The sequence below is a fragment of the Epinephelus fuscoguttatus genome, linkage group LG6 (assembly GCF_011397635.1).
Source record: "Epinephelus fuscoguttatus linkage group LG6, E.fuscoguttatus.final_Chr_v1".
Lineage (NCBI taxonomy): Eukaryota > Metazoa > Chordata > Actinopteri > Perciformes > Serranidae > Epinephelus > Epinephelus fuscoguttatus.
In genome coordinates, this window is record NC_064757.1 from 18,571,862 (window position 1) to 18,588,803 (window position 16,942).

At 42.4% G+C, this 16,942-nt stretch overlaps 1 protein-coding gene across 3 annotated transcripts in view; it reads left to right on the forward strand.

The window, feature by feature from the left end:
• The window catches only part of rtkna (rhotekin a), a 69,511-nt gene that overhangs the window by 29,878 nt on the left and 22,691 nt on the right, over positions 1-16,942 (forward strand). The window contains exon 1 of one of the 3 annotated variants that reach the window (XM_049577935.1): positions 5,649-6,089. The exons of the other annotated variants lie outside the window; for them this stretch is intronic. Within the exon in view, the coding sequence (XP_049433892.1) occupies positions 6,066-6,089 (24 nt within the window). The 5' untranslated portion in view covers positions 5,649-6,065. Of the gene's footprint in view, positions 1-5,648; positions 6,090-16,942 lie in introns of those variants that run through there. 3 annotated transcript variants of the gene reach the window in all.

Genomic DNA, 16,942 nt, shown 5'->3' on the forward strand with positions numbered 1-16,942 from the left:
CACATCAGGTTGTCAGAGTTGAAGGGTGTGTCCATATGTCAGCATATGTGTGTCTAATCTTGACATGGTTAAGAGATGCAAAGGTTAATCCATATTATCACCTTGAAAGACTCAGGAACTGGACAGTGTTTTCCTATTGGTTCTGGGGAGCAGCATAGCTCGATATGATTGGCTGAGACAAAAAGCTAACCGGACTGAGACCCCTGTTAACCCCTGCTACACCAAGCCCCTCTGAAGGAGTGTGTCATTGGTCAGTATGTCACTGGACACACACTGGCTTGTGGTTGTTATGTAACTACATGTGTAAGTTTACTGAGGCGCTATTTTTGGCCGACATAAGAATCACATACAGCTCACGTCCCAACAGTTGGCAACCGCAGCTGTCACTGCGAAATCCATGAAGATTGACGGTCGGTATATATAGCTTTAAAATATGATCACTGTTTATTTAACTTAAAAGGTATAGGTTGCAATGGCCATGTATCACTGATGACATGGTAAATGGACTGCACTTGTATAGCGCATGTCTAGTCTTCTGACCACTCAGAGCACTTTTACACTACATGTCACATTCACCCATGCATTGCACACACATGTTCACACTGGTGGCCAAGGCTACTATACATGAGTAACCACACACACACACACACACACACACACACACACACACACACACTCTCTCACACTGATGGAACAGCCATCGGGAGCAATTTGGCGTTCAGTATCTTGCCTGAGGATACTTTGACATGCATACTGAAGGAGCCAGGGATCAAAATGCAGATTTTCCGATTAGTGGACGACCCACTCCACCTCTGAGCCACAGCCGCCCCCATAAGTGTCTTATGCTAGGTTTCTCGTGTTGCAGATGTCGATACGGTTGCAGTGATGATGAGATATACAGGTTTTGTAATGTAGATTTGCAGGCTAGTTAACCTCCAGGCCAGTATGTAAAGTACACTGCTGTGTGACGTGAATACATATCAACTCTTATCAGTGGTGGAAGAGGTACTCATACCTTTTACATATGTAGAAGCAGCAATATCACAGTGTAAAAATACTCTGTTACAGGCAAAAATCTTAAATGTAAGATATCACATTTTAACTATTTTACTCTTGGGTAGTTTAATGTGTAGCACAGTATTATATCATAATTTTTTTTTTTTTCTTATAAAATGCTCATCTGTAAAGTAATTAGTAGTTCCCGATGTCACAGAAACGCAGTGGAGTAAAAAGGGCAATATTTCCCTTTGATATATTGGAGTAGAAGCATAAAGTAGTACCTCAAAATTGTATCTAAGTATAGTACTTGAGTAAATGTACGTAGTTACTTTTTGCCACTACTGCTTATATGTTATAACAAGCTCAAATGAATCAGTCTGTGATGTTGCTGTTATGTCTGTTTGGAGTCAGGCTTCAGTCTACTCCCCACATACTTGAGATCCATGACCAGTTCTACAGCGCCTCAGGCTGTCTGACACTGGGAGGAAAGCTTGTCTGTGCATGCTTCTTGGTCCTTGCATAAGACAAAAACCATGACAGACACATAAAAATGTGGACACAGTTACTTAGACTCCAGGCACAGTTCAGCAGTGCACAGTCTCCTGAGAGTAAAGGAGGGGAGTGAGTGACTCTGTTTGTGTGTCTGTTGATGTTGCCATGCCCTCTTAGTGCCAACAGGGGGCTGATATGCTACTCAGCTTGAATAAAAAATGGTTTTCTCCTTCTATGCCACATCTAAAAATGGACTCATGGATTCTGTTGTCAAAGGACTGATAGAAAATTAGACACCCAATAAAAATGCTTAGATGCATACTGTAGTATGGCTGCAGGAGTGGAAAAAAATAATTGCAGTTTATTTATTAGAGTAGTAGGTGCCCCATTCTCATACTATTCAGGTGCCAAACCCAATCTGCAAATGCACATTGTTAAAACAGTATTTTTTTAAGTTTAGTTATATAAAGTTATATCCACAACAGTCAGTGTTGAGGTTTTTTTTTTTTAAATGTCACAAGTTACAGATTACTAGTTACCCTGTTTAATACGTAACGTAAAATGTGTTTTAATTGCTTTATCAAAGTCATGTAACTCGTTACATTTAATTTTTCTGAATACTGTTCAAACAAATGTTTTAAACTGGGCAATAAAGCTGACACATATCTGGAAATAAGCAAAGCAAAGCTACTACTTTTAGCAAAGCTAAAAGTAGGTATTCCCACACAGCAGCAAGATGCAGAGCAACAGACTGAATGTTATATTCTACATATACACTTTTTACTGAAAAGAATATATTTGGATGTAATCCCTTTGTAATCACCAACATTACATAAGTAACTGTGATTTAATTACACACGTTTCCTCAGTTTCCTCAGTTTTATTTTGTAATTTGATTAGATACAGCAAAGTATCGTGATATTTTTGTGTGGCAATATCGTATTGATTGAAGTATTGATTTTTTTTTTTATTAAATAAATTACCAATATTACAAATACAAACTCAACTTAGCTCACTTGAATAATAAAATAAATTGCTTTTTGAGTCCACTACATACAATGGGCTGCAAATAAAATGGCTGAGGTGAGATGAACAGACTGAAAACTATATTGTAGTAGATTAAACAGATGTTCACAAAGTTTTCCCTCAAGGACATAATTTACAGGCGAAAAAGGCGATAAATCGCAGTATATTTTATGGCAATGCTCAGCATTACACGTTTAAATCACAGTATTGTGAGTTAAGTATCGTGATAAAATCGTATCGTGGAGCCTCTGGTGATTCCGACCCCTACTGACTACAGGTGCACTGAACTACTTAGCTAAATCATTGCAATGATTGTCAATAGTGAGCCACCATAAAAGAAATAACAGTCTTAAAGTAAGACAGTAAGAGGAAGAGAAAGCTATCACACTGTTGTATTTTCTTTATTATTCCCAGCACCTTTGCAGTAAAGCAGTTGAAGCTTATCCATGTGCTTCAGTGCTTCCTTTGGGTCAGTTTATGTGAAATTGCCCAGAGACCTCTTTATTCAAACAAAGAGCTGTGAAAAAAGTGGGTAAAATATGTGAAAGAGAAACACAGGCGGGCCCGTCCCTCAACAACCGCTGCCAACAAAGGCACCAGATTCAGATCTGCGCAGACCTGAGGTGTGAATATTGCTAAGCTCATTTACTGTGAAGTTAACTCCTCCAGGCCGTGATTGGAATTAAGATTTCATTCTTGTTCAAGCTCATGAAAAGACTGCAAATTAAACAGAAGTGGTATAGAAAGATGTCCTATAATTAGACACATGGCTGCGACAGGCTCTTCTGTCTACAGGAGGGAGGGAGGGAGGGAGGGAGGGAGAGATCTTGAGGATGTACAGTAGCAGCAAGAGAGGAAGGGAAACGCTTGTTTGGGAAAAACACTCTTGTCAATGAGTCAATAGGAAGTACTCGAGTCTCAGAGGGAGGGGGCTGAGGAGGTTAGTGAGGCTGGAGGAATGTCCTCTCATCCTGTCAGATGCAGTGTGATGACACTTGGCCCTTAAGTATGTTCACAAACTCAGTAAATGTGTTGTTCGGTCACTGCTGTATTTAACAAGTGGATAGTTTAAGCCACCACCATCTTGTATGTGTGCTGGGCATGTGCCTGCAGTGGTGTCACCCACTTGCGTTGTTCCCTTAGCCCTCCAGTGAACTGTGAGTGTAAATTTGTCCCAGGCAGCACTTCTCTGGCTCACTCTCTGGCACAGCTACTTGCTGATGAAACCTTAATCTGATTAACTGTAGGATATTTACAGCTCTAAGTCCTGAGTTATCAAGGCTCATCTTGTTTTTGTTGCACGACTACTCGCACGGAGAGATGAGAAGAGAGAGATGGACAGATTTAAAGGTTGAAGGCAATTTTTACTTCCCTAATGTTCTTGTTAGTGGTGGTGAAGTGAGCGCCATGACAAAGCAACCCCTCCTCTGTCGTCCTTAGCTTACAGCTGAAGAGCTGTATTCACCCAGCCAGATGCCCAGATGCATTATTGCACCGTTGAAATGGACTTTGTTTGCTCTGTTGCCATTAGCCAAGGCTGCCCACAGACTGACTCTCTCCTCCTCCATCCCGATCCTCCTACATGTCATCTGCTGCATCTCTGGACTGTTTGTCTCATTCCACTTCTCAACCCACAAACAACACACAACAAAACAAGCGTTATGGTTTGTGTCTCCCTTTACTGCCTCCATTTTGCTCTGCTGAAAAATGTTAAAAACAATAAAAACGGGAACAATGTTCGATGCCTTCCTGCAGAGGTATATTTTCATAATATTACTGTGTTTGCAAAGGATGTCCCGTACACACAATTATTCCGTTTCCAGCGCAGATTTCCTGCAGCCAAACTCTCAGTCAGCTGATTCGCCCTAACGCCGGCTTATTCTCTGCACTTAATTCTAGCGGGACTCATCTGTGTTTTCCGTTTCCACCTGCCCACAAATCACTCTCATACATCACCGGCCGACAAGGCGATCCACTCCGCTGCACAGCAACTTCCCAGTGTGCACATATGGGCCAGGCAATAAGCAGAGGCAGGCACAGAAAGAGAAAGGGCAGAGGGAGACGGATGAAGATTTTTATTTTCACTGTGATGACAAGTCGTTCTGTCGGTAGAATCACATATAAATGTCCCAGCTGTAGGCTGCTGGCCAATATTACTGTTGCACAGTGTGATTTTTTTTAAAGCGTTTTTTCCATATTCAGATGAGATGTTAGTCAAATTAAGCCAACAAATCATTATAATAAATGTTAATTACTAGGGGAAACTAAAATATGATGGTATACCTAGTGACCATATTTCACTTTATGCACAAATTATCCCTGTGCCAGCTCCATGATGTTACTATATCTCATCTATTTGATCACTTAACAAGGAAATAGCTGCATTTTTGACCGTCTAATAGTGTCATATAGTGTGTCGACATGAAAATGAATAGAAAAGGACTCTGGGTCATCAAGACAAATGCAACAGTAGTGTTTATCCTTTAAACTTGCAGTATTTCAGCTGCTTTTGAGTCATGGAAGTGAGCAAGGACGTGTGGGAAAAGGGGGATGTTGTGCTTGTGCTGTTCAGCAATGCAAACAGCATATTGACCAGTGCCTTGTGAAAAAAAAAGTTGAGTCATAGCTTAAAAAAAGCCAAACGTCTTTTTTCCACTGTGGGCGGTGTAGGCTCAGAGCGGCCATTGGATTTTACTGACACTCTTGCAACCCACTTCAAACTATGGCCAAACTCAGAGCTGCCAAATCCTTCTTATGTCCCCCAAATAGCTTTAGACCATGCTCTGCCATTTTGTTAGATTTCAGAGGGAAACCTGGAGCCCCATAGGACAGTAAACACTTAAACCTAAAGTCTGTGGACTGGCAATAAACCTCTGAGTGATAAAAAATATATATATAACTTTAGTGTATAATTTCATATACTGTTTGGTAAATGACAGTGGGATGGCATAAAATTGCTGCCAATTCTCTTGGGATGCTCCTCAAGGACCTCTGGAGGTCCCTGGACATAGCTATGGGAACCACTGCCATAAATGACAGCTCGCTCTCCTCTACTTGCGCGCACACACACATGCACACACACCCTCCTCCTCTGAAACAGCTCTCGGTTGGTCCATCAGTCGGTCAGTCTTTATCCTCCCTTGTGCTGCCGGTGGTGTTGTGTGTGTGTGTGTGTGTGTGTGTGTGATCCGGACTGGAGCTCTGGAGCTACTAGGACACCGACGACGACAATGATGATGATGATGAAGCCAACACAGAGAGGGGCTCTAACACATGACCGCTGTCGTTCCCAAATTGCGTGGAGTGGGGGTTGTGTTTTCTGCGCGGATCCTTAACAACTTCTGAGCGTAATAAACGGCAGCTATTTTCGGATTTTCAGTGGATATTTCATTTTTTCCTATTAATGGAGGTGCCTCAAAGGGAAAATCTGAGTTAAGGTATTTCACAGGGTGTGTGTGTGGGACGGTTAACGGACCTTGGTGTTGCGTAAAGCGCCCGTGCTGCCAGTTTTGGAGAGTTGTGAAGCGGATTGCTCCTCTTCGGATAGGATGAACAACTCAAAGAATCAAAGGGTAAGACATGTTGTTTTGTTTCCGAAATGATTCAGAGGACTATACGCTCGAGAGGAAATGGAAAATGACAGTCAGCTGTAAGACACGTCACACTCCGGGTTAATTCGTCACCGTCAGATCACGCAGGCTGTCCGTGATCCTGAGAGGTCTGGAGACGTCTCGTTGGGGCTGCTATTGATTGCAGCAAGTCTGCTCTGGTAATGTGTTGTTTACTCTGCATCGTGGGATTTTAAACTTGGCTTGTTTATCTCCCAAGTCTGCACTCCCAACTGGAGCTAATCAATACTTAATTTGAATCAATAAAGTATGTGGATGAATTCGGCTCGCAGATAATTCAAGTTGGAGATTTTAATAATAAGATTTAAACTTTTAAAGTTGGCTTACACTGCTTTTTATTAGCCACCATGCTTCTTTCTGAGTGGGATGGGGATCGATGGAATACTATAGTAACTAGTTATAAAACATAAATCTACCGAAGTATATTGATTAATTGATGTATAAGATGTATGCCGAATTGAAGAGTGGTACCTAATGTTTTATTAAATGTTTTGTTTCATGTGCTACAAGCTAATGACTTTTACTAGTGATCACAGTTGTTTTAAAATTCAAGATTTTTAAAGGAGGTCTGGTTACAAAATGTCCCAAATTGGTAGTTGTGCCTTTTTACATTAGGGGACATTAATGTTACATTAATTGCATTTCCTGTGGCCAGAACAACCCAATGCAATACTAAGAGCAGCTACTGATTTTGCCCCTTTGTTTTACACCTTAGATAACTCCCTTTCTGTGGCTCTCTCTGTGCCATCCCTGTGAGTCGCTGGAGTACATGGTTACATAGTAGGGGGACAGTAATCCTCAATTTCATGTTGTTTGACTACACTGTGTCGAATCACCCAGCCTCTCAGACTGTGAGTTATTATTGCAATAATGACTTGCATCTCCCAGTCGTCACCCTTTCCCCTCTATTGTGAATAAATCTTTCCTAAACGCCTCGCATTGGCAGCACAGAAATAGCCACGCTCCAACTGAACACTAGACTTGAGAATATTAGGCCTTTTATTGACTTTTTTCCCCCCATGGCGATAAAATAATAAAATCACATGGTTTTCACATATAACAGTTTGCCTCAGAGGATGCCAGTCCACATAGCAGAGACATGTCTATTATCATGCATTCATATTTCTATTTCAAGAAGCCTTTTTCACTCGAACACATGCATGCCAAACCACGGAAAGCACTGAAAAGAAAGGACAGCTACCAAAAAAATGTTTCCCTCAACATGCTAAACCCTTAAGAGCCAGATGTCCTGAGTGTGTGTGACAGGCAGTCAGCTTGGTTTCTTGGTTTGAGAGCATGTGAGCGGCAGACTGGTAGTTCTGACCACTTCCTATAATCAACTTTTCTATCACCACTGAAACTCTATCCATGCACAGATTAACCAAACAACTGGCTGCAGCTCCGTTTGGTGATTGGCTTCACTTTGCTTAATGACAGGCTGCATCCTGATACGAGAGAGAGGGAGATAGATTTTGGTCTCATGTTGATTTAAAAGGTCACCTGCATCAACATCAGTCGGAGATTGAACGAGCAAGACAGATGTGATCTTTCCATTCCTGGGATACAGCTCTGTGTATGTGTATGGAGTGCATCGAGAGCCCAAAGCATGTGGTGTGTGTTCATTTTGTCCCTGCTACTGTTACAACCATAGCCATCTCTAATCATTAGAAGTGAAAAGGTCATCGATGTGCCAAAACTCCTCCTCAGTGTGACTACACAACATCCTCAATATGCTGTTTTCCTGGTGCTTTGTATGCGGTGATTCTGCTGTGTTCATCACATGCTGCAGTTAATCCGGTCTTGTTTCCTGTTAAATGCATTTCTGCTTGTGCTTTTCATTGCATTTGCAATTATACAAGGGGAGGGAGAAAAGTCAGCATCCTGTGTCAGTCCGCTCGCCATGGAATCCTCCGGCCTGTGTCTTACAATCAATAACCACTTACTGCGGAGAAGCTTTCTGCAGTCAAGTCTCTGTCTGTCCACCGAGCTTTCTGTCTCTCCCCTCTTTCTCTACCTTTCTATCTGAATAGGCATCTCAAGTGTCTCCTCTGCTGTCTCTCCTCCCTCTGTTCCCTCGCCGTTCACCTCTGCAGTCACGTGTGTTTTCTCTCGCTGCTTCTCTCTGCCCCTGCTGTGTGTCTGCAGTAGAGGTCATTCTGTTTGCTCTGCTGCTGATATTGTCCATTGCTTTCTCCCAGGAGGCAGCTGCGGGGACTGAGATAGGTAGGACTTCCTGAGCCCGAGAAACACAAGGGGAACTGGAACCCATTACTCTATGTACTGTACGGCGTGACAGCAGCTGTGGAGGAGGAGGAGGGGGTGAATTGGACTTTGCTTTATGTGTGTGTCTCCTTGAGCCAGTTGTCTTAGGACTAGTGTGAAAAATGAGCCACTTACACCCTGTACGACCACAATATTGCCTCACCGCCCACCCAATTATAGATCTTTTAACTCACACTTATTCATACCCACTCTTCCTCTCTCCAGGGGTTTCTTACTTCTTCACAGAGTCTTTTGCCAGCTTTGGTCCTCCTCTGCCGCTTTCGGTTTCCAGCTTCATGACTCAAGTACACACAAGCCAACTCCAAAACCCGCCCCGACATGCCATCGCTGTGCTCTATCAGTAATGCTCTGTCCTATTTTTTTCTGTCTCCTTTTAGAAGCAAGTGTTGTGGCAGGCAGAGTGGCAGAGTTCTCGATGGGTTTGTCCTGGCGTGAGTGCCTCAAAAGAGAAAGAAAAGAGAGTGAGACAGAGTGGAGGAGAGAGGACAGATATGGTTGATTCAGGAAGACATGTCCACGCAATCATACGTGGGACAGCGTGTGTATTTATGCAGCAGTGGATTGATGGTCTGGCCTTATGATGCTGATTCAGTGGATGAGGAGAGGAGTGATGGACAAACAGAGGACAGGCAGATAAACAGACAGACAGACAATTAGAGAGGAGTGATGACCTGACGATGCAGAGGGAGATTGTGCAGGGATTGATGGTCATGGAGGAGAGCGCTCAGTCCCGCAGACGGGTAATCAGACAAGCAGCTAATGCAGAGCTGCTGGCAGCGGATCACAATCAGACTGCTCCACGTCTATCTGTCATGTCTGTCCAAGGAAGCGGATGCTGAGCTGTCAGTCATTTATACTGCGCTGTTCGGCAGGCTGTCTAATACCTGCTACCTGTTGTGTGTGTGTGTGTGTGTGTGTGTAAGTTTCCCTTCATTTTAAACTGCATCCGCACTGCCAATCAGTGATTAGGTTATGTTTGTTTAGCGAAATTGCTCTTGTGTTGCTGAAATGAGTGAAGCCACAAAATGCTTGCAGAGACACACACTCACTAGATCTGCAGAAATGTAACATAATAGATAATCCATCGAGGCAGTGCTCTGTCCTGCTCCCGTGGCCCTCTGATGAAATGCTGGCATAGCTGTATAGAATCGATAATAATGATATCAAAGACACAGCTTTACACTCCCTCACACACACACACACACCATGCTGCTCACACGATACCTCGTTGTGGATTGGGGTTAGATGTTGCAGACAGAGAGGATTGTGTGTGAAGCATGTGTGCGACAGAATGCAAAATAGCTCATGGATTTGTTTAGCAGGAGAATGTGAAAGGGGCGCGGTGCACATTCGATGCTCGGCTCCCGAATGATCCGCTGCTGTTGACAATCAGACATATTTACTTGCATTTATTTATCTGTGTGTGTGTGTGCCTGTTGAGTGACTGAAGTAGAGCCTCCATAAATACTACCACACCGAGCAGTCAGTGACTGTCAGACCTCCGTGCTGCATTTGTTCCATTCTGGAAGAACTTGAGCGACATGCAAGGCTGATATTTTTAGACCGACTTGGTCAGTAGCCAGTATTTTGAAAGCATATCTTCTTTAAATTAGAAACACAATAATAATATTCACTCTTTTGCCCTACTTTTTTTTATTTCTGGGTTAAAAAATATTCTAAACGCATGTAAACCTATAGGGGACAGTAAACAACTCCATTCAAACCCAGCCCCTCCAGACCTGTTTTAAAGTTGGTAAAAAAAAATACTTATTTTGTTCAAAATGGTTTCCCCGCATTCACATGCCACATGTCGTGTTGCAACAGTAGCATCACGTGACTTTAGGCCTACTAGTTTTGAAAGTACTTCTCATGTGACAGACACCACTGAGAGTGAAACTTGGAAAGTTTCAATAAGTGAAAAGAAAACACAAAAACTTTCTCACAATGTTGCCTGTAACTTATTGAATTTTTTATGGCCATATTCTATATCCATAGAAATTCTATTTCCATGGTATTATCACAACCACAATAATACATCACATTCGGTTGACCTTACTAGGTATATGATTTTGGTGCTCTCTAAACTCAACTCAAGATGTGGCATTTGTGTAATGTTTTGTACCTAGACTATATAAAGATACATATACAGTCTGTGGTTTTGTGAGTAAAGTTTAAAGAACCATTTAACATCAAACATGAGTTTAACACTACAACTTTTGGGTCCTGGGGACTCACTATATTGAAAACCTATCAACATCAGTCCATTTCATTTTCTTTACTCAGTGTGCATAGGCTTTTCATTGTCTGTGGTCTATGTTAGCAGTGCATACCCAATGCAGAAAGACATTAAAACTGTATACTTCAAAATTTGATTATTTATCATGAGTCATATTATCATTGCAATATTCAGCAAGGTTATCGAATATGGCATGTTTTCCTGATGTCATGTAGCCCCAGAGTGTGCATCAAGATGGCTACAGTAGTGTTAGAGGAAACATTAGAGAGATCCAGCCATACATGTTTGAGCCTCAGTCACACCCAGTCTCAGATGAGGAGTCTGTTGTGCACCACAATCAGCGACTAGTAGACTTATCAGCATTGCCTTTTGACTGATAGATGGTTATACTGTACACAGACAGAAAAAAGAGGTGTATACCTGTGTATACCCTGCACTTGAATGGTAAGTGTAGTTGGCATCTTATATTTGTTTAGGTTGTTTATTAGCTTGCAGGCAAACTGGCAGTGGCTGACACAGCATTAACGGTTGTGAAAAACGTACAGTAATATCTGCTGCGATGTGTTTTTTCTATATAGTGGAAGGAAGCTTCAGAGTCCAGTTTACATCCAAAATCTGCACGCTGCTATGTTTGCTGTCAAAACTATAACTATGCTAATGCAAAGTCTGCAAGTCTGCTGCATTTGAGGGTTTCAGGTTTCTTTGTCGGTGTTGTAGATATGTGTTTCACATTTTAGACAGAGATTGGCTTTTGTATTAATGACATACCTAATGTAGCGTGCCCCGCGTATGTTTGAAGCTCAGATTTTAGTGCACAGAAATTGCTGCCTTCAGAAGAGGAATGTCAAAACACCTTTCTAGTGACAAATTTAGCACAGATACAACTCAGTATAGTCAAGGTCAGACATTTTAGGGGACATAAACATGAGAAAAACACATTTTTGAGTGAAGTGGGGGGGGCTTCAAATTATTAATATAAACTGCAGTACAAAGAATTAAACATTTAATTGCGGTTTTCACACACTGCTTTGTACGGCATTGACTATTGCCTCTAGACTGCTAAAATGAATGTCCAGTAAGTATTCACCAGGCGATTTAATAAACAGCAACTATCAATTTCACCTTGATTAAAACATGCTTCAATATTGGCAGTTTAAATGGCTGAAATGTGTGTTATTGACACAGTTTATCTATTCTGTGTTGAATGCTTTGTACAAATTCCCTCACAGCACAAACAGTGGCAGGAAAGACTAATGGGGCTCACTTCGAATAGTAGTGTAAGACCGTGTGAGACCCAGACCTGCTCCGTTCATGTCGGCCTGCTTACGGCACATTTACATGTCAGCAGATAGAAGCTGTGCATTGTTCTGTGGTAGCTGTATAAATATGTAGAACCAGTGTCTGTTTGTGCAGTATCGGTGTGTAGATAAGTAATGGGGGAACTAAGTGTGTGGAAGTTTTATGCTAGTTTGTGTGTGTGTGTGTGTGTGTGTGTGTGTGTGTGTGTGTGTGTGTGTGTGTGTGTATGTTAATGTGGATCCCCAATCTCTTCAAATTGTTCTGGAGGGCAGAGATAAGAACCATGCGCGCGCGCACACACACACACACACACACACACACACACACTTTCTGCAATTAATTATATTCCCTCTCTTGTTCTTTTCGCTTCTCAGTCTCAGTTGCCCTTGCCTCCTCGCTTTCTCCAACTCATTTTCTCGCTGTCTCTCAGTGAACTGTCACACATGCTTGTACGCGCACACACACACACACACACACACACACACGCATATGCACAATACACACACACACACACACACACACACTCAGAGACTCCAAGGGTTAATGTGTACCATTAGTAACCAGAGCAGGCTGTAAGTGCAGTAAAGTGGCAGAAGGGTGAAACCAAAGTGACAGACTCAGGGACTGAGGGTGGATCTCACCTTACATGTGTTCCCCATGACATTAATATGACAGTCATTAATCAAGGCAGTGAAACAAATGCTACTTTTATTATCCTGTGATAGAAATATTTCTCTGGTCTTAAATCATGGCAGACATTAATAAATGGCATACCGCAAGGCTGTAAAGCTGTCCTTCACAAAAAGCAATGTGTCGTCTTATATTTCAGACCCCGTTGTTTGAAGTTTTTTGACTAGTATGTCAGTCTTTATTTTCTTTGGGACACCTTAAAGGCTCAGTGTGTAGAATTTTGGGAGATGTATTGGCAGAAATTATATTAAATATAATATGTAAGTGTGTTTTCTTTAGTATATTTTCGTTACCTTAGGATGAGACGTTGTGCATTTTCAAATAGGGGGTGTGTCTTTGATCACAGAGATCGCCATGTTGCACTGCCATGTTTCTACAGTAGCCCAGAATGGACAAACCAAACACAGGCTCTAGATAGGACCATTTGTGATTTTGCTTCACCCAACAGAGTTAAAAGCTCCTCTGTGATGAGCAGTGTTGGGAAAACAACAACTCTTGTATTTCAAATGGTGTTACTCAGTGTATTTACTAGTTTAAATCACTCGGGCCGTTTCTTTTCAAGAGGAGGAGACCACTGCAAATTATTCAGCTCACAGAAAAAAACTCCTGAACATCTGGATCTTAAGTTGTCAGAGAAAAATAAAACAGTTGCTGGGCTAGCAGCCCATCTGTGATGAGCAAAACAGCATCGGAGAAACTGATATGTGACGTGAAAGTGCTATTCAGTGTTTTTACCAGTTTAATCACATGGACCTTTTGTTTTGGAGAGGAGGAGACCTTTGTGGATGATTTAGCCCCTGGTAAAAACCTACTGAACAATCAACAGTGTATGAAATCTAACTGGGAGAAATTTCAGCTGGTTGTGATCTGCATTCCTCGCTGTTAGATGCGACTAAATCCCCCAAAATCGTATACACTGGACCTTTAAACTTTGTTGCAAGTGAAGGTAGGAATACAGTACCTTCTGAAACAGTTGCAAAATGAGTGGCTCTCATCAGCGCATTGTCCCCCATCTCACCCACACACATACATAGACACCCCCTCCAACTGCGCCTCATCTGTCCCTTTCTTGGTCATTTTGCCCCCAGGCCAGAGGGCTGAGGGTCATCTCAGTCATATCCGGCTTTGCTTTAGCTCAGCTCAGAAGTCCCACAGCTTCATGAATATTATAATGAACTGCATTTTCTCGCTGGTCGATAGTGAGTCAAGGACACACATGCACAGATATACACAGCTTCACCATAGAGTATCTGCTGCCCTGGTGTTGTGTGTCCCAATCTCATACACCCTCATGCCGGACAAAAGCCTCAACTCCCCTCGAACAGAGCTCACGTGGGGGCAGCACATGTGATTATACATACACATGTGGCCATATCGTCTAAATAAGGCAACAGTAGCAATGCTGATGAATAATAGAGAGTGATAAAAGTAGCTTCAACTGCAAAGCTCCTGGCTTGAAATGGGTCTCGGAGAGAGCACATCGAACATAAGAGAGAGACAGACTGAGAGAATTGCTACATTTGCATGGATTGCAATATCCCAGTATTGATTAATACAATAGAAGCTGTAAACAACATTGTCTGATTGCTTTTACTTCTACAAGGCCAAAGCTATAATAAGCATAATTGAATTGTGGAGACAAGATAAGTGGAGTAGTGGACACAAACAGTATAAACATTCAGGATGGACCATCTGTGTACTTACAGGGTATACATTTCTTGCTAGTGATGCTGCCAGTCAAAAATATTGGCACAACAAGCTGGATACATCTATATGGGCACTATGATGAGTTTTCCATTTAAGCTAAAAATTTCAGATACTTACTAAAATGCCAAAACAAACAACATCAAAAGAATCTTAAATCTCTTCTACCTCCTCTCAAGATTAATGGCAGCTGGCAAGCAGCAAAACCATATGCTGAGCAGAGGGGCTGGATATGTAACAGTTTTTATCACATGGCAATCATTTGTTAGGATTTTATAAAAGCTTTGTTTTGCTCATCTGAGCTTCACTGCGAGACAAGTGCCGTGAGATCTACTCAGTTTAAAGAGCTCTTTGGAGCGTGAATAGAGGGCTGAAACTGAGAAGAGCAATGCACTTTTAGATTTATCCGCATTAATATGGTGTTGGTCCCACATGCTTTCCACTTATGTGCACCCCTCCATGTGTGTCTGTAGTACAGCAAAGACAGCAGAGGTAAAAGACAACAGGGAGGACAATTTGGCAGGCTTAAATGCTAGTTAGGCCGGCTGAGCTAATTAGCCCCGATTTCCTCATCCCGATTCAGACGAGAAGGAAAGCCTCGGATTACCCAGACGAGCATTTTGTGTGTGCCACTGAAATTGTGTCAGGCTGTTGGAACTGTTCATCAGCAATGAGAGGGAGGTTTGGGTGCACTTATTTGCAAAAGTCAACTAAAGAGCTTTACAAATGTGTTACAGCGTGTTGCACAGCAAGTGTCAGGATGGTGTTGTGGTAGCCAGATAGCTAGCCGCCCCTCACCCCCACTGAGGATGAAAGGGAGCTTAATGCTACGGACCCAGCGGGGATACTGCTCCTCTATCGGGGAGCTGTGGCACTGTGACCTCTTGCCCTTTAGACCGTCCTTTTGTCCGTGTAGCTGTTTCTCATCTGCCATTTGTCCCTGTGCGGCCACTCCGAAGAGTCTGTTTTGTCATTTTGCAGTGTTTGTTCTGTAGAGGTTCATGTGGATTCTGTGTTTTTTTCTTTGTTAACAGCATGAGGGTTGTTGACTCTAATGCCAGCAGTATGCCCTGAATTAATTTGTCTTTTTTGCAAAGCAATATGGTGCTCTTAGCAAACACAAGTATGCTCATCTCAGGGTTTGTTTATTGCTCATTTATCAACGCTGTGTAGCCGCACTTGCACTGGGAAAAATGGAAGCAAAATACACATCAACTCATGTGATATGGTCACAGGCAAACATGCAAACAAGGCTGCAAGAAATTCAGGCCGGCCATTCGGAGATCGAATCCAAAGCCTGTTGTCTCCTACTCCATCCCCCCTCCCCCCCTACATCTACCCGAGGTGTGAGGCAACATGTCACACTGAGAGCTGTCAGTCACCATGACACTTGCACACACACACTGAGGTTCTTGGAAGAGTCAAATGAGGCTTTTTTCCTCCTTTAAGAGAAAGTGTTGTGTCACATACCCCGGCCAGCCCCCACAACCATATCAGCTCAAGCGATAAGTGACGCATCCAACTTCCGTTCACAGACTAACACCTCTCTTCAAACGGTGATGTGTCTGAGAAAGAACAGGCTGTAACGACATGTGAAAAATTCCAGCACAGGGAAGATTACGATGTCACATCACTGCCTTTTTGCCTCATGTGTATCTTTTAATGTGATTAAATCCCCTTTACTTTATCTCAGCACTTAGGGATGCACACGCAGAGTGCTCTCATTGAGAGAGATCACAGCAGTCTTTGATCAGAGGCTTAGAAAGACCTGCCTCGTACCAGTTCCTTTCCTAAACCCTCCACTCCTTTCTCTGTATGGCTTACAGGAAAAGCTGGCTAATCAGTTAATAATACAGTATCAACTTGTATAATAGTCGGTGGCTGTGTTCCAGGCCTGCAGTGCACAACATGGACTGTGCCAGTAAAGTTCACTGATGAGGTTACAGTATTGCTGTGTGTGTGTGTTACTTAATTCATTAATTGCCTCATGCAGCCCTCAGACAGTCCAGTCTGCCAATTACTCTCATTAGAGTTTCTCCATTACTGTTTGATTGGAAAAGGAAGCTGCTTGGCAACAGCTCTTGTCCCTTTCTCACCCGAAGCGGTGGCTCGTGTTTTCTACACTTGTGAGCTGTGAAACATACAAAACTATGCCAGAGCTGCTTAAGAAAACAATTGTTACCATCACATGATTAAAACACTACTTTTTCCAGCCTTTTATGGTTCGTTTGGATTCTTGAAGAATATATTATGTTTTCAGTGCTCAAAAATAAGTATTTCTTGGGGCAAGTAAAATGCCATGTCAGGCTATTAAATCCAGCAACTCAACTGCCCAACCAGGGAAGTGATAAAAAGAATTTAACGCATTGTTTTGTCCGGAGCTGGTGATAGAAATAGCTAAGGTGTGAGCCATTTTGCTTCCTTCTCATTTCTGTTAAGTGTTGCACATGTGCGGTATCGATTGAGCGCTCGCGAGGAAATAATAACCACTAATACAGTGTTTCTCAAATGGTGTGCCACAGGATTTTGTGATAACCACACATTATTACTGCAATATTCAACTGGGCCTGCACAAAAAGTTATG